The sequence below is a fragment of the Macrotis lagotis genome, chromosome X (assembly GCF_037893015.1).
Source record: "Macrotis lagotis isolate mMagLag1 chromosome X, bilby.v1.9.chrom.fasta, whole genome shotgun sequence".
Classification (NCBI taxonomy): domain Eukaryota; kingdom Metazoa; phylum Chordata; class Mammalia; order Peramelemorphia; family Peramelidae; genus Macrotis; species Macrotis lagotis.
The window spans coordinates 81,692,589-81,712,352 of NC_133666.1; the positions used below are offsets into that span (position 1 = coordinate 81,692,589).

The 19,764-nt window shown below is 45.3% G+C and overlaps 1 protein-coding gene across 3 annotated transcripts in view; it reads left to right on the plus strand.

The window, feature by feature from the left end:
- The first annotated feature begins 4,781 nt into the window (after positions 1-4,781).
- PLXNB3 (plexin B3) overlaps positions 4,782-19,764 on the plus strand; it is a 49,579-nt gene continuing 34,596 nt past the window's right edge. Inside the window, exons 1-7 of one of the 3 annotated variants that reach the window (XM_074208536.1) lie at positions 4,835-4,924; positions 7,166-7,257; positions 10,957-11,132; positions 11,473-12,519; positions 12,804-12,983; positions 19,303-19,431; positions 19,530-19,630. In XM_074208536.1, coding sequence (XP_074064637.1) covers positions 11,130-11,132; positions 11,473-12,519; positions 12,804-12,983; positions 19,303-19,431; positions 19,530-19,630 — 1,460 coding nt within the window. In that variant the 5' untranslated portion in view covers positions 4,835-4,924; positions 7,166-7,257; positions 10,957-11,129. Of the gene's footprint in view, positions 4,925-7,165; positions 7,258-10,956; positions 11,133-11,472; positions 12,520-12,803; positions 12,984-19,302; positions 19,432-19,529; positions 19,631-19,764 lie in introns of all 3 variants that reach the window. The other 2 variants (XM_074208535.1, XM_074208537.1) reach the window with 2 other exon arrangements.

Sequence of the window (19,764 nt, forward strand, 5' to 3'; positions counted from 1 at the left end):
TTTTAATAAGTTAGAAAAAGTTGTAAATAAATTTATATGGAGAAATAAAAAGTGAAGAATTTCCAGGGATTCAATGAAAAATAGTGCAAAAGAAGGTGGCTTAGCCTTACCTGATCTAAAATTTTATTATAAAGCATCAGTCATCAAAACTGTCTGGTTTTGGCTAAGAAACAGAGTGGTGGATCAGTGGAATAGACTAGGTGCAATAGCAGGAAATGATTATAGTAATCTGCTGTTTGATAAACCCAAAGAGTCCAGCTATTGGGATAAAAACTCTCTCTTCGATAAAAACTGCTGAGAAAATTGGAAGTTAGTATGGAAGAAATTTAGATTAGACCAGCACCTCACACCCTATACCAAGATAAGATCCAAATGGATACAGGATTAAGACAGAAAAAACAATATTATAAGCAAACTAGAGGATCAAAGAGTAGTTTACCTGTCAGATCTATGGACAGGGAAGCCATTTATGACCAAGGAAGAAATAGAGAATGCCATTAAAAACAAACTAGATGATTTTGATTACATTAAATTAAAAAGCTTTTGCACAGACAAAAACCACTGTAACCAAGATCAAAAGAAACATAGTAAATTGGGAAACAATTTTTGCAATTAGTATTTCTGACAAAGGACTCATTTCTAAAATATACAGAGAACTGAGTCAAATTTAAAAAAAAAAAGACAAGCCATTCCCCAGTTGAAAAATGGTCAAAGGATATGCAAAAGCAATTTACAGCTGAGGAAATCAAAACATTCCATAGTCATATGAAAAATGGCTCTAAATCATTACTTATTAGAGAAAATGCAAATTAAAGCATCTGTGAGGTACCACCTCATACCTCTCAGACTGGCCAATATGACCAGAAAGGACAATGATCAATGTTAGAAGGGATGTGGGAAATCTGGGACACTAATACATTGTTGGTGGAGCTGTGAACTCATCCAACCTTTCTGGAGAGCAATTTGGGATTATACCCAAATGGCAACAAAAATGTGTATACCTTTGATCCAGCAATACCAGTAGTGGGTCTATACACTGAACAGATGATGAAAAAGGGTAAAAACATCACTTGTAAAAAAATATTTATAGCAGCCCTGTTTGTGGTGGCAAAAAAAATTGGAAATTAAGTGAATTTCCTTCAATTGAGGAATGGTTTAACAAACTGTGGTATATGTATGTTGTGGAACACTATTGTTCTATTATAAACCATGAGGGATGGGAATTCAGGGAAGCCTGGAGGGATTTGCATGAACTGATGCTGAGCGAGATGAGTAAAATCAGAAAAACATTGAACACCATAACAGCAACATGGGGGCGATGATTAAACTTAATGGACTTGCTCATTTCATTAGTGCAACAATCAGGGACAATTTTAGGGTACCTGTGATGGAAAATACCATCTGTATCCAGAGAAAGAATTGTGGAGTATAAACAAAGACCAAAGACTATTACCTGTAATTTTTTTAAAGGGGTATCTTATATTTTATTTTTTCCTTAAGGATGTGATTTTTCTCTCAACACATTTTATTTTGATCAATGTGTAGCATGGAAACAATGTAAAGACTATGCCTTCTGTGGGGGGTGGGGGTGGGCGGAAGCGAAATTGGGGGGAAATTGTAAAATTCAAAAAACAATAAAAAAATACTGCACCTGATGATGTCAGCAAATTTGGAAAACTTAACAGTGACCACTGAATTAGAAAAGATCAGTTTATATCCCAATCCTAAAGAAGAGCTATGACAAAGAATGTTCAACCTACTGAACACTTGTGCTGATTTCATATGCCCGCAAGATTATGCTTAAGATTCTGCAATCGAGGCTTTTGCAATATACGAACCGAGAATTAACAGAATTAACAGAAGAGCAAGCTGTTTTTTGAAGAGGCAGGGAAACTAGAGACCAAATTGCCAACATTTGTTGGATTATGGAGAAAGCAAGGGGGAAAAACTTCTATTTATGCTTCCTTTACCACTAAAGCCTTTGAGTGTGTGTGTGGATTACAACAAAATGTGGCAAGTCCTCAAAGAGATGGGAGTACCAGATCATATGACATATCTCTTCAGGAACCTGTAGGTGTGTCAAGAAGCAATAATTAGAATAAAATATAAAATAGCTTACTGGTTTAAGAATGTAAAGGGAGAGGGCAGCTAGGTGGAGGCAGTGAATAGAGCACTGGGGCAGTCACTCCAAGAGGTATTTATTTATTTAAATTATAGGCAGGGTACATCAGGTGAAATGTCAGAATGGACAAATCAAAATTTTGAATTAAAGTTACCAGGGGAAATATCAACAATCTCAGATATGCAGATGATACCACTCTGATGGGCAGTAAATAAAGAATTTGGAAGCCTCTTGATGGGAGTGAAAAAGGAGAGTGTAAAAGTTGATTTGAAGCTTAACATAAAAAAATTAAGATCTTGGCAACCGGTCCCATCACTTTCTGACAAACAGAGGGAGTAGAAATGGAAACAGTCATTTTTTTATATTCTCGGGCTCAAAGATCAATGCAGACAGTGACTGCAACCATGAATTTAAAATACATTTGCTCCTTGGAAGGAGAGCTATGGCAAATCTGGACAGTATATTAAAAAGCAGAAACATTGTTTTGCTAACAAAGGTCTGTATAATTAAAGCTATGGTTTTTCCAGTAGCAAAGTATGGTTGTGAGATTGGACTATAAGGAAAGCGGAATGCCACAGAATTGACATCTTCGAATTGTGCTGCTGCAGAAGACTTTTGAGAGTCCCTTAGACAGCAAAAAGATCAAATCAGTCAATACTCAAAAAAATTAGTTCAGACTGTTTCCTGGAAGGGCAAAAACTGAAGTTGAAGCTTAAATGCTTTGACCAAATAAGTAGATGGGGCTCATTGGAAAAGACTCTGATGTTGTTAGGAAGGATTGAAGGCAAAAGAAAAAGAGGACGGTAGAGGATGAGATGTCATATAATGTCATGAAAGCAATGTACATGAACTTGATTAGACTTCAGGAAATAGCGGAGGACTCAAGGGCCTAGTGTGCTATGGTGGATGGGGTCAAGAAGAGTCAAACTTCACAACTGAACAACCACAAAGATTTAGCAACAGTAGAAAACCTGAAATATGTCTTTTTCTTATCTTCAAACATATCCAAAAGGAACAAGGAAAAACTATTTGAGAATAAAAAGTTGCCAAGGTTTCATTTCCAAGAACACTCTGTTCCTCCAAGTAGTGTGACTAGATAGGTCATGGAAGTTGCATATCTGCCTCTGTGACCATTTCCTGCCTTGTCCTTTGTCCCTATTTGGACTTTCTTCCTTAAATGGTTACAATAGGGGAACTTCAGTATCATTTTGATCTGCTGTAATTATTGAATAGGGTTTTATTGTTACCAGTTAATTTGGGAAGCGAACAAAAGGACTAGTTGGGAATTATTTTGTGCTGCTATTTTTTAAAGTAGATAGCAATTTAACTTGTTTTGTTTTTAATAGGACCTTGCATGGATTTTGTTTTCCCCTGAGTGTGGAGATGCTTAGTAGACACAGCAAATTGCCTCTCCTCCCATAAATTCCCTGTGGATGTCTGTCTTTCTATTATGAAGCAAGGGTGAAAGGATACTGCCTGGTTTATCTTCAGTCTAGTCCCTGAGCACAGGAACAATGAAATAGGAAAGTATATCCCCTCTCTTGTTCTTATTCCTCAGTTTCTCTATTTGGTCCCTTCCACACTCCTAATATTTGGGGTAGAAGCTTTGAGTCTTCACCAAGCCAGTTGGAGGGGGTGTGTGTGTGTGTGTGTGTGTGTGTGTGTGTGTGTGTGTTTGTGTGTGTAGGAAGAGGAGCAAACCTTGGAATCCCCACTTCACTGGGAGGAAGGTGGGGACCTAAGAGGAGGGAATCACTATGGATTGGGATCCCAGATGAATTAGACCTTACTCTCTTTCCCACACACTGGTCTTACATGAGACGTTCCACCTCTTGCCTTTGCATGGATCAATGATCCTACATGCTGGGAATGATGCTCTGCTTCACCTTTTCTTCCTAAGATCTTTCTCTTCCTTCAAGATGCAGAACAAACAGCACTTGAAGCCTTTTCTAACTTCCCTAGCTATTTCCTACCAAGCAGTTTTCTGTGATCTTGTGCTTAACCTGCACTAGACCTGGGTTTGAATCCAGCTGTGTGACCCTGAAGCAAGTCACTTAACCTCTGTCAACTTTGGCCTCTCTTTCTCCATCTATAAAATGCAAATAATTTTGTAGCGTTGTTTTGAAGAATCAATCAGCTATATGCAGAATACTTTGCTAACCCTTAGAATACCACATATGGTAATATGGTATCATTGCATTTTGTGTTTGTCTAGATGTTGGTTTCTTGGGAATCAAGATGGTGCCTGATACAATGCCTGTTGATTGATGGTTTGACTAGGAGTGTGGGAAAGAGATTTTCCTGGAAGTGATGGAGGACCCTGACAGAGTAGCTTAGAGATGGAGTAGGACAAGGGATCCCTGGCCTTGCCCTTCCTCTCATCTCCACCAGGAGCCCCCCTTCCCTTCCCTTCAACCCTTTCCTTCATCCTACTGTGCGCATGCCTACAAGGGGGGAGAGAACGGGGGGGGGGGGGAAGATTCAGATACACACCAGGAAGACCTGCAGAGGGCGGTAGCCACCCTGCCTTGGGATGGAAGTCCAGGCACTGGGAATGGATGTTGGAGGGGGGTGTGGAAGAAGGCGGGCAAAGGGGCCGGGCTGGCTGGGTTGGTTTGGCCATATTGCATTGTGGGGAAGCTGGGGCACCGGCAAGGAGGGAAGAAGGAGGGAGGGAGGGAGGAAGGGAAAGTGGGAGGGAAGATTCCTGCCCGGCTGTCCAACTCCCCCAGTTCCCGCCTGGGACGGCCTGTACCCTCGCTCCCTCCTCCCTCTTTTCTGGCCCTGCAGGAGTCTGCCCAGGTAGGTGGGTACATGCCCTTGCCTCATGGGGGAGCCCGTGGCTAGAGGCACCTTTGGGGGTACTCGGATGGGGAGCAGGTTGCCCCACCCTTCATGCCCTCAGCTCAGGAGACTATGATGGGGCAAGGGGAAATCAAGACCCCCCCCAGGGTGGGGGAGACAGACTAGTGGCAAACATTGCAAGACCTGCGATGGGTCCCCTTTTCTTCTCCCCTTGATCCAGAGAAAGGCGGGGGGGGGGGGAGTTTCAGGTTTTTGTGCCTACTTGTCTGCTCCTAGCCAGGAGAGCCCCTGAGTACTACCTGCTTCCCACTGAGAAGGGAGTCCAGACAGCAGCTTCAGAGCTCTAGCCCTCTCTCAATACCCCCCAACAGTAGTTGCCAGGGCAACCCCAATCTAGTAGGGGATAGATAAGGAAAGAAAGGGGCTCTCGCTAGCACTGCCCTCTGAACCATCCTGCCTTTTCTTGGCCTAGAAATGGCACCAGGGGTCAACTGAGATACAAAGTGGGCAGATGGGCAAAGAGAGGGATGCCTTGGTGGACAGCAACTACTCTTTGAGAAGTCTGGGGTTTCTTAAAGAGTAGGGACCAAGTCTCCAAGTTCCCTTCCCCCAGAGCTGCTCAACCAGCCTGGCCAGGCTACAGATCCACCCGTCACCTTTCACAGACTTCAGTCTGCCCCTTTCTCCCCACACCCCTCCCCTTGCCCGTCCTCAGGCACCATGCCTGCTGTTAGGCACCAGCAAGTGAAAATGCCCCCCTCATCCAAATTTCTCATTTTAGCCCCCATCTCTCCCCCCAGCTTTCCCCTTGGGACTGCCCCCTACTTGCTAGTCCTTGAGGACACTTGCTCCTTTCTCTCCTTAATCATTTTCTAAATGGGGCAAAGAGGGAGAGAGAGATGTTAACTGTGGAAGGAGTCCCCCTCCCTCCCCCAGACCCACAGGATCCCCCACCCACACATGGCGGGCTGTGCGATCAGTAGGTTGGGAGTCTCTAGCCCCAGAACTCTGCTGGAGTGCCCAGAGGCCCTCACCTCACACTGTCAGATGGCACGACTTGCCTGACAAGGTCAAGACCAGCCTATAGATAGCCATCCTGGCTGGGGTTTAGGGGAAGATTTTCAAAAAGATCCTTCATCTCAGAGGATGATGTATTTGCCCCTAGAATGGGTGGCCAGGAGGGGGTGGGGTCTTGTGACAACGTTTTCTATACCTGAGTCCATGAAGGGAGCTGCAATGAAAAGCATAAAGGTCCCATCTCTGGGGTCCCACCCTTTTTACTGCAGGTGAAGAGAGGGCTCTAGCCTCCTCCCACTACCACATTCCCCCTCCTGTCTCACCAACTGGGGGTTGGCACCTACAGCTGTTTCTGCCCTGCCAAAAGGTCCCCATGTGAGAGAGGAAAATGTGGGGGCTGGACTGAGTTGGCATGTTCAGAGTTAATAGAGGGAGGGCTGAGGGGAGCATGCCACAGGGGAGACAGTCACTCGACGAGGGGGGGGATGTCTTGGGCACTATGTTGCCTTTTATCAGCAAGAGCTCTGTCCCCAGCCCCCTGCCCCCTCCCTCCTCCTAGACAAAGGCAGGCATTGAACCCCTAAGGCTGGCAATTCATTTCCAGGGGGGGAGGAGGAGCTGGGGAGGGCACCAAGACTGGGGTGGGCACGCGCCAGGGCCACCCATCTCATTCCAACTCCAGCCCCCTTCTTTGTAGTCAAACTGGGCTAGGAATGCCCCTTGGAGACATTGGAGACCCTAACGAGTCAATTTCAGAGCTTCCCTTTCTGTACCCCCAAAGGGTAAAGGTCAGCTTCAGCTTACCAGATGCCAGACTGGGTTGGGGCCTGTGTGGGCATCTTTTCTTCAGTTCCTGTAACCTAAGGGAGGAGGATCAGGTTTTGGGGTTGGCATTTCTGGTCCCCTCCCCTCCCCCCACCAGGAAGGCATCTCTCTACTGACAAGTGGCAGAAAAGCTCTCTCAGCTCCCAGGAAATGTGGCCAAGGAACCCTAGGATGGAGGCCTGGGAGGGGAGGGCTGGAGAATAGGTCCCTGGAACCCCCCTGGGTGGGGTTATAGGGAAACAGAGGAGACATTGTTGGGGTTAGGGAAGAAAATGACCATCATAGCCGCTATTGACGAAATTGCCAGCTGTGCTCGGGGAGGACCCCACTGGCCCTCCCCCAGATGGGCCTGAGTGGCCAAGGGCTCAAGCATCTCCTCCTCTGGTCCCCTTTCAGGACAATGCCCACCATATCCACAGGGTACCAGGCTGCAGTGCCCTGGGGCAGCTGAGTGGAGGAGGTTTGCCCCTCCTGCTTCAATATTCATGGTAAGTGCCTGAGACTTGCCTTCCCCACCCAGCCCTGGACTAACCTTCTATCATAAGCACTGTTTTCTTTCTCACCTGCTTTACCCAAAGCCAGATGTTGGGAGGTGAGATGGCAGAATTCCACCTAGGGAACCTCCCCCTCCAGGGTGAAAGTGGAGCATGAGGTTTCTCCCCTCCCCCATTCCCACTCTGGGACCCAAGTCAACTACAACCCAATGTTTACCCATATCCTGGACATGTTTGCATACCTTGTTGGAAGGTGAGAGCAAGGTTAACACCAAGGCCCCAGGGACTGAAGGAAAGTCATTCCCCAGAGTGGGGGCCCCACCCTCATCCCCATCCCCTGTGTGGCCCCAGATCCTGGGCCCAGCCCCACACTGCCAATCCTTTGCCACTGGGTCTTCCGGTCTCTGGCCTCTGGAGATAAGGGGATCCTGAAGGAAAGGAAGGGAGAGATGGAGCTGGATCTTTGTGGAAAGTCACTCTCCCCCACCAGTGGGGGAGAGCTCAGTGCCCAGCCTCATTAGAGGGGGTGTGTGTGTGTGTGTGTGTGTGTGTGTGTGTGTTGTGTATGTATTTGTATATGTGTATGTGAGTATGTAGATGTATCTTTGAATTCCTGTGTTTGGGGAGACATGGAGAGCCGGTGGAAACAGATTTTCATGCCTATCTGTGTTTGAAGATATGTGCCTATGTTCATGTATGAAGATGCGTTTGGGTCTGGGGTTCAGGGGTAGAGGGACAGTCTGAATGTGCATGTGGAAGGGGGGAGCCTACATTTCCATGTATGTAGGGAAGGCACACAATCTGCATGTGTCTAGGCCTCTGTGGGGAAAGGCCACACGTGTTGGGGGTTCAGCACGTCTCCACATGCCTGCCCCTGTGTGACTGTGTGTGTGTGTGTGTGTGTGTGTGTGTGTGTGTGTGTGTGTGACCATTTCTAAGTGCCTTGCCCCAGCCTGCCTGGCCTACTGGGACTGGGTGTCTACATTGGCTCCACTCCCTATACCTAGGCCCAGAGCTCTGCAGTTTCTTTGTCTTCCTGGCTCTGCCTGGGACTCTTGAGCTCAGTCCCCTCACCTGGATCTCAGTCTCTTGCCCCAGCTTTTCTGACCTTTGCCTCCTCCAGGTTTACTGCCTCTCAAGGTCTCAGCATCTCCATCTGCATTCTCAACTCACTGCCATTCTCCACTCCCGTTTCTGATCCCTCTACAAACATCACCCATGGGTGACCCTCCCAGGAAGGGATAGCAAAACTCTGGGGCCAAACAGGCTGATGGGGATAAGACCCAACCCAGCAGGTCAGAAGCTTCCTCAACCGGTCTTTGTCTGCCTCTGAATCCCTGTTACTGTCTCTTCAGAGGATCCTAGAGCTGGAAGGCTCTCAGTGGCCCTCAAGTGCAACTGCCCCATTTTATAGAGAAGGAAATGAAGGCCAGGGAGATTAAGTGATAACTACTAAGGGTAGGAGACAGGATTTGAATTCAGGTCTTTTTGGCTACAAGGCTCTAAGAACAATTGGGTTGCCCAATGGTTAGATCTCTGGATGTGAAATCAGGAAAACCTGAGTTTAAATCTGCCTCAGACATTTGCTAGTTTCCTCAACTGTATATAACCCCTGGTTGTTGTGGAAATCAAACCAGATAGATAATTTTTGTAAAGTATTTTGCAGACCAACTGGTACACAGCAAATATTTTAATAAAGGCTTGTTCCCTTTCTTCCTTTCTGTTCATTGCATCACACTGCCCCTCTGTCTCCTTCCCTTCCTTCTCAGTCCTCTCTTTCTATCCCCCTCTCTGTCCTCTCTTTCTGCCCCTGTGTCTCTTTGGTCCCCTTTCTTCTCTTTCTTTCTCTCCCTCCTAGCCTCTCTTTCTCTCTCTTTGTTTCTATTTAGCTGTCTCTCTCTCTCTCTCTTCCCCCCCCTTATCACTCCTCTTTGTGTCCCCAATGCCTCTCTTTCTCTTTTTTATCTTTCTCTCTCCTTCCTTCAATTCTCTCCTCTCTCTCCTCCCTCTGCCCATTCTCTCTCTCTCTGTCCCCCTTTCTGTCTCCCCCTCACCCCTTTCTCTTTTTCTATTTCTTTGTCTCTTTCTGTTTGTTTCTCCATTTCTATCTCTCTCTATGTTTCTCTGCTGTCTGTTTCTCTCCCTTTGTCTCTATTATGTTTGTCTCTTGTACTTCTCTGTGTGTGTGTCTTTCTGTCTCTGTCTCTCCCTTTCTCTATCTCTGTATTTCTGTTTCTGTTTCTCTGTTTCTCTCTGTGTGTCTCTGTCTCTCTTTGTCTCTAGCTCTCTATTGCTGTCTCCCTTTCCCTTTCCCTGTCTCTGGATCTCTGTTTCTGTCTCTCTTTCTCTGCCCTGCATTCAACAAGCATTTTCCTCTCACCTGCTTGGTGTTGGGTAGACAAAGACAAAAGTCCTGTTGCCAAGAAACTTATACTTAATTGTTGGAAAATTAGAAATGCACATAAAAGCCAACCCCAAAGAAGTTTTGGGTCCAGAGCAACGATTTAATCAGTGTGCTTTGAATTCTGGAAACTTCATCTACTTATCTCCTACACATCAGCAACTCCTCTTGACCTTGTGCTCTTGGAGGATGATTTGTCCAGGCATCCACAGGTGTTCTGTGTCAGACAGAAGACTCCCAGGCCAGCTCTCTGTCCCGGATGCCAATATTTACAAAGTAATTTGATTTCGTTGGAGGACAAGAGGAAAATTCTGCCAGACTGGAAAGAAGGAAGTGGTCTTCCACTTTGCCTCTGCCTGGTGAAACATGTAGCCCTGCCCCTTTGGGGTTGGGGCTCCTTCCAGGTCTCAGGTCCCAGATTTGTTTCTTCCCCCTCCCCATCTCTGTGGGGGCTACTGAATTAGCATCTTCCAAATATGTTTCTTTGCCTCAGTGTTCCTCTAATTTGCTCTGGGTCAACCTAGGTCTAACTATCTCCTTGCCTACATTTTGACCCCTGGTTGTCCATCAGTGACAACCTAGGTAGCAAGGCTTTCCCTTCTCTGGTTGTGAAAGTCTTTGACTCTCTGAAGGTGGAGTGTGTGATTGGTCTCCAAGGTATGTATGGTGTGTGTGTGGGGGGGTAGGGATTAACTTGTGGGAGAGTGGGGCTGTATGTGCCTATGTCATGAAAGGGATATGGGAAGGAGGGTTGTGGGAGGAATATGGGGGGGAGTGATGTGGAGATGGGGAAATGTAGATGGTGGTATGTGTATGTGTGGTGGGGGTGGGTGAGTATGTATTGTGGTTGGTCTCCCCTGTGCACAGCCAAGAGTGGGGCCTTGCCCCACTTTTGGCAGGGTAGAGAGAGGCTGAATGGGAGGGAAGGGAAATCGAACAGAAACTGACTTCCTCCCAAATCACCCTTCTTTATGAAGGTCTCACTGAAATGGTAGGAAACTGACTTCCTGCTAACTGTACCTTGTGCCATTTTGGAGACCAATGCCCCTCCTCCAATCTACCCTGGTTCCATTTTAGAAAGGGGAAAGGGGCTTGGAACCAGGGCAGAACAGTTAGGGTATTGGCCCTGAGGGGTTCCATGTTGACAGTTTTGCCTGGGGCCTTCATAGATCCTCTCCACTTCAGAGACTATCCAAGCTGGAAGGGAACCCCAGAGGCCTCTATCCAGTTCACCACTCACCTAACCAAAGAATCCTCCCCACATCAAGTGACCATCCAATCTCTGATTACAGATCTCCAAAGAGAGGGAGCCCTGTGTCTTTCCAAGCAGGAAGAACTACCTACTTGGGAAGAGTTCTGATTCACAGGGAGTTTTCCAAATACCTGCCTCCCCCTCAGCAATCAGCTAGGGTTCCCCCATTTCATCTGCCAACTCTTCCAATCAGCTTAACTCATTGCGGGACACATGGTAAATATCCTAATACAGGTTGGTTGATCCATTTTTCCAACTCTCCATATAAAATGTCACCTCCCTGGTAGCACAGTGATAGAGCATTGGCCCTGGAGTCAGAAGGACCTGAGTTCAAATCTAGACTCAGACACTTAATAATTACCTAGCTGTGTGGCCTTGGGCAAGTTATTTAACCCCATTGCCTGGCAAAATCCCCCCAAAAGAAAAAAAAAGAATGTTAGCTCCCCCATAAGACTTCAAGTTCCTAACACTAACGATGTGTCTGCCATCTTTTGTATCACCAGTGTCTTAGCACAGTGTTCACTAATTGATTGCTCCCCATGCTTTTCTGTTATAGGTCCCCAAGATGGCCAAGTTGCTGTCCACCTTCTTCCTCCTTCTGCTGTCATTATCATCATGGAAAAGTTGGCATTTTGCCCTCGCTCACCACTTCTCTGCCCACAATACTACCTTTAACCACCTGGCCATGGATGCTGAAACAGGCATGCTCTATGTTGGTGCTGTGAACCGCCTGTACCATCTGACACCTGACTTGCAGCAAGTAGGTGAGGCAGTCACAGGCCCCATAACGGACAGTCCTGACTGCCTGCCCTTCCGGGAGCCAACTGAGTGTCCGCAAGCCCGGTCCACAGATAATGCCAACCAATTGCTGCTTGTAAATGAGAAAGCACGGGAGCTTGTGACCTGTGGGCAGGTACGCCAAGGTGTGTGTGAGAAGCGGAGTCTGACGAATGTGGATCAGATTATCTTCCGGGCTGAAGACCCTGGTGATGGGCAGTTTGTGGCTGCCAATGCCCCAGGAGTGACCACTGTGGGCCTTGTGGTGTCAGCCTCAGGGAGAGACCTGCTGTATGTGGCCCGGGGCCTAACAGGCAAATTATCAGCTGGAGTGCCCCCCTTGACTGTACGACAGCTAGCTGGGCCCCAGGCCTTCTCCAGCGAAGGTCTAGGCCGCCTGGTTGTGGGAGACTTCTCTGATTACAACAACAGTTATGTGGGAGCTTTTGCAGGCACCCAATATGCCTACTTTATCTTCCGTCGCCGGGGGTCTCGAACTCAAGCTGACTACCACTCCTATGTTGCCCGTGTGTGCCTGAATGACGCCAATCTCTACTCATATGTGGAAATGCCACTCGTTTGCCAAGGTCACAGCCTGGTACAGGCAGCTTACCTGGCTCCAGGTCAAGATGGGGGCTCCTTACTGGTAGTGGCTTCCCCGGGGCCTATGGGAGGCTCTGCCCTATGTGCCTTCCCACTACAGGAGATCGATAGACGAATGGAACGGGCCCGGAGACTGTGCTACACTCAGGGCGGCCAGGGCCTAGATGGGGAAGAAGTTACCATTGAATATGGCGTTACATCTCGCTGTGTCTTCCTGCCCTCAGTGAGCCAGCTGCAATGGGGGGGGTGGCAATGGGTCCTCACTTCTTTGGCACTAGCACCATTTTTCTGTCTCTTCTGATGCATCTAGTTCATAGTGTTTGGCTCTTTCTGTGACTCAGTATCTTTTGCCCATGTGTCCATGTGTCCGTTTGTGCATATGTCCACATTTCTTTATCTGTTCCACTCAGTATCCCCTGTCTTAGCTCTCTGCTTTAATGTATGAGTCCCACATGGGGGCTTGGGCCCAAAGGCTCTTCTGACCTATCCCTGGACCCCTACCCTCAGGACTCCCCGGACTCATATCCTTGCGGGGACGAGCACACGCCCAGTCCCATTGCCAGTCATCAGCCATTGGAGGCAGAGCCCCTGCTCACCAGCATCCCTCACCTCAGTGCTGTTGCTGCTCTCGAAGAGGCCGGGCACACCATTGTCTTCCTAGGGGACACCCAGGGCCAGCTCCACAAGGTGAGATTCTCCAGCTAGCACCTAAGTCAATACACAGATTCCAGATCTATGCAAACCTGGGGGCTAGGGTAGAGTGGGAGGTAAGAATCTTTCTAGACTACAAGAATATTCCTTCTGGAAAGGACCTTAAAGGCTATCTAGGCATCAAACTCATCCCCTTCATTTTCCAGAAGAAAAGTACAGAGCATAGGCTAGATAACAATGCTTTGGACTTTCCAGGTTTGATGCCCTTTCTATTTACAATGAGACTTCCTTTTTGTTTCTATAGAATTTATATAAATACATAGAAGGTGAGGTAGGGGTGGGAGTGAGGGTTTGCCCATTGATTTTTGGCCTTCAGAAATACATAGGACCCCAACTCTTGGGCAGGAAGGGACTGTAGGCACCATCAAGTGACTCCATAGCTTTGTCCAGATGAGAGGATCATTCGTTCATCAAAACCTTCTTGGGGCCTTTACTGTGTAATATCCATGTTTGGGAATCTGAGGATCTTGGCTAGGATCTTGTGTGTGTGTGTGTGTGTGTGTGTGTGTGTGTGTGTGTGTGTGTGATCTTCTGTAAACCTGTGTGTGGGTCAGAAATGAAACACAGATACATGGCTCTCACCCTTAGTTCCTTGAGTTGAGGGTATTTGACAGACATTGAGGTTATCTTCTAGAGGAGAAAGGCAGCTCCCATGTATATAGGAAGAAAAGTATTTAGTATAAGTTAATTGCTTTGAAAATATTCTCTCATTTGATTCTCACAACAACCCAGAGAGATAGGTGCTCTATTATTCCATTACATTTGAGGAAACTGAGGTAGAGGTTTAATAAGAGTTACACAGGTAGTTAGTGCAAAAGTTACTGCCTCTGCAGGGACATAATTCAGTTCAATAAGTTATCACCAAACATTTATCAAGGGCTTACTATGTACCAAGTACTTTGCATGGAAAATACAAACAAATGAAAAACCTATTCTGAGTGAGAGGGAAGCATTAGTAATAGTGGAAACAGGGGAAAAGGCCTCCTACAGAAGGTAACTTTGGAGTTGAGTCTTTAAGGAAGTTGGGGAGACCAGAGGACCGAGATGAGGAAGGAGAGACAGAGTTAAGAAATGGAGTGGATTGGGGGCAGCCAGGCAACTCAGGAGGACCTGAGTTCAAATGCAACCGCAGACACTTAACACTTACTTAGCTGTGTGATCTTGGACAAGTCACAACCCCATTCCAGGAAAAAAAAGAAATGGAGTGGATTGTGCAGAGAATAGCAAAAATAGGCTATCACTGGGGTTTTGAGGGGAGGAAGGTGTAATAAAACTGGAAAAATTGGAAGAGGCTGGGTTATGAAAGATCTTGAACACCAAACAGAAGATTTGATATTTGATATTGGAGTCTCTGAATTTGATTAAATTTGGGGTAAGGGTGATGTGGTCAGATATGTACTTTAGGAATATGGGCTGAGTGGAGGAGAAACTGGAGTGGGGAGAGACAGGAGGCAGGCAGACTCTCCCCACCACCCCTAGCAGATATTACAATAGTCCAGGTTATGAAGTAATCAGGGCCTGAACCAGAGTTGGTGCAGTGCTAGAGACATATTAGAGAGATGTTACAAAAGATAAGTTGGCAGGACCTGATAATAGGTTGGATCCTGGAGGTTAGAGGGGGCAAGGGTTTGAAATTGATAGCTAGGGTGGGAGCCTGGATGCCTGGGAGATTGATGATTCTGTTGGCAGTAATAGAGATGTTAGGAAGAGGGGAAAGGCTGAAAATGGGGCAGGGAGAAGTAAAATGAGTCCTATTTTGGATAGTTTGATTTTGAGAAGTCTATAGGACATCCAATTCAGGATAACTGAAGGGTGATTTGAAATGGGAAATTGGAGGTTAACAGAGATCAAGGCAGCATAGGTAGCCCAGAGCATAGAGATGGTAATTAATTCCATGGGAGCTGATGAAATCCCCAGGCAGAGAAAGAGAAGAGGATCTAGGACAGAACCCTGAGGGACACCTAGGTTAGAGGGCAGGATCTGGAGGAGGATCTATCAAAGAAGACAGGGAAGGACCCATAGTGTCCATCACTGAGGTTAAGGAGAGAAAAGAAAATGATAATGAAGAGATCATTGGTAACTTTTGACAAAGCAAGGAATTACTTTCTTTCTTTCTTTCTTTTTTATTCCAAAAGTTTGTATTTGGGCCTTAAGCATTTTGTAAATTAAAGTTTAATGACAGCATAAGAGTAGCACTATAATGAACATATGAAATGAAATTTTCTATTAGACCCTAAATTACCATGAACTTATTTTTGCAGTCAACAAAATAGTGGCCTGGCGCTGATTTTATTAGATAAGTTGGTTACAGCATTTGCATTATCATCTTGAGTCTATCTAGTTGTAGCTGAAATTCTAAATGCACATTAAAGTAGAGCTACATCACAACTCAATGCCATTAAATTTTCTTGGCATCTGTATTGGAATTCTAGTGGGTCTTCATTTTGGACTTCTTCCTTCTTATGGCATCAGTCTGGCTTAATCCTTTATTTTAGAACATAGGACTTAAAGCTGACTGCAACACAGCATACCATATTTGTTAAACCCTAATAAAATTTAAAGGGAAAAATGGTAGCATTAGTCCTGTGGAACAGAACTCCGATTATCCAGTAACACTGGATAATCTGTCCATCAGAACCTTCATGAAATAGTCTAAGGTACACAGCCCTTCACTGATTATAGGCAAGTGTTACAGCAGCCTAGCCATAAGGGGAAAGAATGACATCATAGTACAAAATACAGTATAAAAAAGTGTTATTGAACACTCCACACTTAGCATTACTGATGCCTTCAAACAATTGTTTTGATGTTAAGCCATTTAAATACATCACTAAGTTAAACAATATAAACATACCAAAACCCTGCATGTTTAAATATAATTTTCATGGTACAAAACCAAAGCTTGGAGATGTTTGTGCAGATTAAAAAGCAAGGAATCACTTTCAATTGAAGAATGAGATTAGAAGCCAGACATGTAAAGGATTGAGAAGCAAGTAAGAAGAGGGAAAGGTGAGGCATGGATTATAGACAAGTTTTCTCCAGTTTAACTGCAAAAGGAAAAAGATATAGGAAGATATATAGGGATGGTTGGATCAAATGAAGGATTTCTAAGAGGAGGGGAGATGGATGTGTTTGTAGGTAGCAGGAGGGAACCTGTGGATCCAAAAAGAATGAAGATTAGAGAGATGGTAGGGATGACACAGGGGCAATTTGTTAGAGACAACAGAATGAAATAGGATCAAAGGTTTGAGGAAGGTTCTCCTCAACAAGGAGATGTGTTAAGAAGATAATGGGAGAAGACCCCTTAATGAAGAAAGATGACAAGAAAAGGGAACAAAAAAAGTAACTCCACAAATGACTTCCATTTTTTAGGGAAAATTGAGGTAAAGTTCCTGGCTGAATGGATGCGAGAAGGGGAGACATGGGACAAATGGGAAGGTTTGGCTTGGAGATAAATGGGAAGGTCTAGAACAGTTTCTGTGATGAATGGGGTAGTAAATATGTTAGGGATCTGAAAACAATTGTCTTGCAGTGAGGGTTCAGTTAAGATGGCTTAACATAAATTTGTAGTGTACCCTGTCTGACAGGCTATAACCCAAGACATGAATAGGAGCAAAGGCAGCAGCCAGTGGAAATAATTCAAAATTGAGGTTTGGCTGAGTATGATCCATTATAGGATAAGGAGTGATAAGCAAGAGGTTTTAGTCGAGATTTCAACTGGTTCACCAAGGGTTCAAGATAGGGGACAGAAGAGAATGTAGACCAGTGCAGGGATGAAGGGTGTGGTTAAAAACTGAGGAGTGAAGGGATTGGAGATGAATAGGGTTAGGAGTCATAAGAATATGAATTAACTAAGGGTCAGTAAACATTTGTGCCAGATACTGCTATATTTAGGGTACGAAGAAAGATATATAAGGTAATCCCAACCCTCAAGGAACATGCAATCAAATGAATGAGACCACACACAAAAAGAAACTGAAAAGGAAAGGGCGAAGGAAGTTGTCTGCCTGGCTTGGGGGCCTTATGAAGTTCTGCAGCTGGGGTGGGAAATGATCTAAGGAGGAGACTTTTTAGAATTTTTTTTATAATCGACTTATCTTTCAAAATGAGTTTATAGAGATTATGAAGTCCAGAAAAGTAGCTGGAAGGGGAATTGGAATGATTGAATATGGTCAGATAAATGCATTTGTGAATGATGGAAAGATCAAGGTGATAGCTAGCTATCTCTTTGTGAAGATCATGAGAAATGAATAGATTGAGGAATTGGAAGGTGCAGACATTTGAGGGACTACTCCTGGGTATGTTGAAGTCTCCTAGTATGAGGGTAGGAATCTGAGAGGAGAGAAAGATTATGAACCAAGTCTTGAATTCACTGAGGAAGGAATGAGGATGCTCTGGGCATCAAGATACAATAGCATCTTGATTGGGTGGGGAATATGAATTGAGTAATGGCAAAAGCAGAAGAGGTCACTGAGAGATTGTGGTGGAGGAAGAATCTAGAAGTGGCTTTGGGGAACAGTGAGGGAGGAAAGGGAAGTGTGAGTAAATGTTCTACCAGTACAGGACAGAGTTTCTGGGGAGGCTATATCATGAGAAGTTAGCCAGTATTCAAAGAGAATCAGAAGATAAGAGAAGAGGGAAAGGAAAAGGTTTAAGATGAAGGCAAGTTTGTTAACTATGGAGTAGGCATTCCAGAGAGCATAAGATATATTTGGAAAGATATTTGTTAAGAGTGGGATGGGGGCGGCAGCTAGGTGGCATAGTGGATAAAGCACCAGCCCTGGAGTCAGGAGCACCTGGGTTCAAATCCGGTCTCAGACACTTAATAATTACCTAGCTGTGTGGCCTTGGGCAAGCCACTTAACCCCGGTTGCCTTGCAAAAACCTAAAAAAAAGAGTGGGATGAGGAGGTTGATTAGGGCTGAGAAAGTAAAGGAGCAGGAAATGGCAACAGAGAATACTAGACTTAGAATCAGAAAGTCCTGGGTTCAAATCCTGCCTCAGGCACTTTAACAATGTGACCTTGAATAAGTCATTTAACCTTAGTTTCTACATCTACAAAATGATGATAATAATAGCATTTTTTTACTACCTTGATATAAGAATCAAATGAGATAATATACGTAAAGAGGTTACAAACCTTAAAGGACCAGAGAAATGCTACCAGTTGTTTTTAAATGGAAAATGGGGAATAGGTATATATACATACATATACATATATGTATATATATACATATATGTGTATATATATATATGTACACCAGGGCATCTATTCTTGCCCTCAAGGAGCTTACATTCTCCTAGGTATAGTGGGGGGGGAGGAGCTACAATAGATATATGAGTAAGTAAATACAAAGACCTTTCAGAAGGAAAATAATATAAATACTACCTGGATGATCAGGAAAGGCCTCATAAAAGACTTGGTCCTCCATGTTATTTTTTATTGCATGTCTTTTGTTTTGATATCTCCTTTCCAAGTATATTTCTCCCATCTCCCCTCTCTAGTGTGACAAGGATTTCAAAAGAAGGAATAAATAATAATGCAGTAAAACTAACCAAAACCTTGGCCATACATAAGCAATCTGTACCCAGATCCCCGCCCCCCTTCAATGAAATCAGGGAGGTACATGCTCTCACCTTTTCTCCAGGTCAAGCTTGATCACTGGAATGATAAAACATTCACTTTTGCATTTTGGGGTCTTTCCATTTGTATTGCTGCAGTTACTGTGTATATTGCTTTCCTGGTTCTGCTTTGAGCATTACGTGTCTTCCTCTGTTTCTTTGTATCCTTCCTATGAATTATTTCTTATATTCAATTGCATTCATATGTGCCACAGTTGATTTAGCCATTGCCATTAATGACCATCGACTTTGTTTCCAGTTTTCTGTTACCACCAAAAACACTATTTGAAAGATTTCACCTCCTCTGACTTGATATGATAGGCAGGGTATTCACCACTGCCACCAACTTTATTGTCATCGCTGTTACTGTCAGCCATGACAGTTAGCCACCACCATCTCTTCCCCCCTTATCCCTTGCATTTCTGTGACATTTTTATAGGTAACACTAGTCCTTGAAGTAATGGCGAGAACCCCACCCCAGGGCCCAGAGCACCCCAAAGCCCTTTCTCCCTGTATACAGCTGTATGTTGCTCTTGGGTACAGAAAAGGTATTTGGAGACTTGAAGAATGATGACAGGGTTAAACTTCATGTTCTGTTTTGTTCTTCCCCTAGATGTGCTCCTCCTCTTCTGAGTGTTAGGGAATTATAACTCTCCTCTCTTGTCTCCCCAAGGTGTTTCTGAATGGCTCAGTAGGGCAGTTATACAGCTCCCTTCTTGTGGGTCCCCCGGGTACTGCCGTGAACCCTGATTTGCTCCTGGACAGGAATGGGAGCCACCTCTATGTCATGACAACTTCTCAAGTAAGGCAGGGGTGGGAGGAAGAAGGGGACATGAGGGAGGAGCACATCTGGTAGCCTCACTACTCCCCTCCCAATGAACCAGGATTTCTCTTCCACAGGTGAATAAGGTGCCCATCTCCTCCTGCCACAATTTTACTGACTGCCCCAGTTGTCTCCAAGCCCAGGACCCCTTCTGCGGTTGGTGTGTGCTTCAGGGCAGGTGAGTGTTGGGAGAGTGATCTGATGAAGAAGTGGGGACTGGGGGTCCTGGTGACACCAGGAAACCTGAGCTTCCCAACTGAGCAGTCTGACATTCGGCCTTTTAAATAATGTAAGCCCCATAAAGGGCCTATG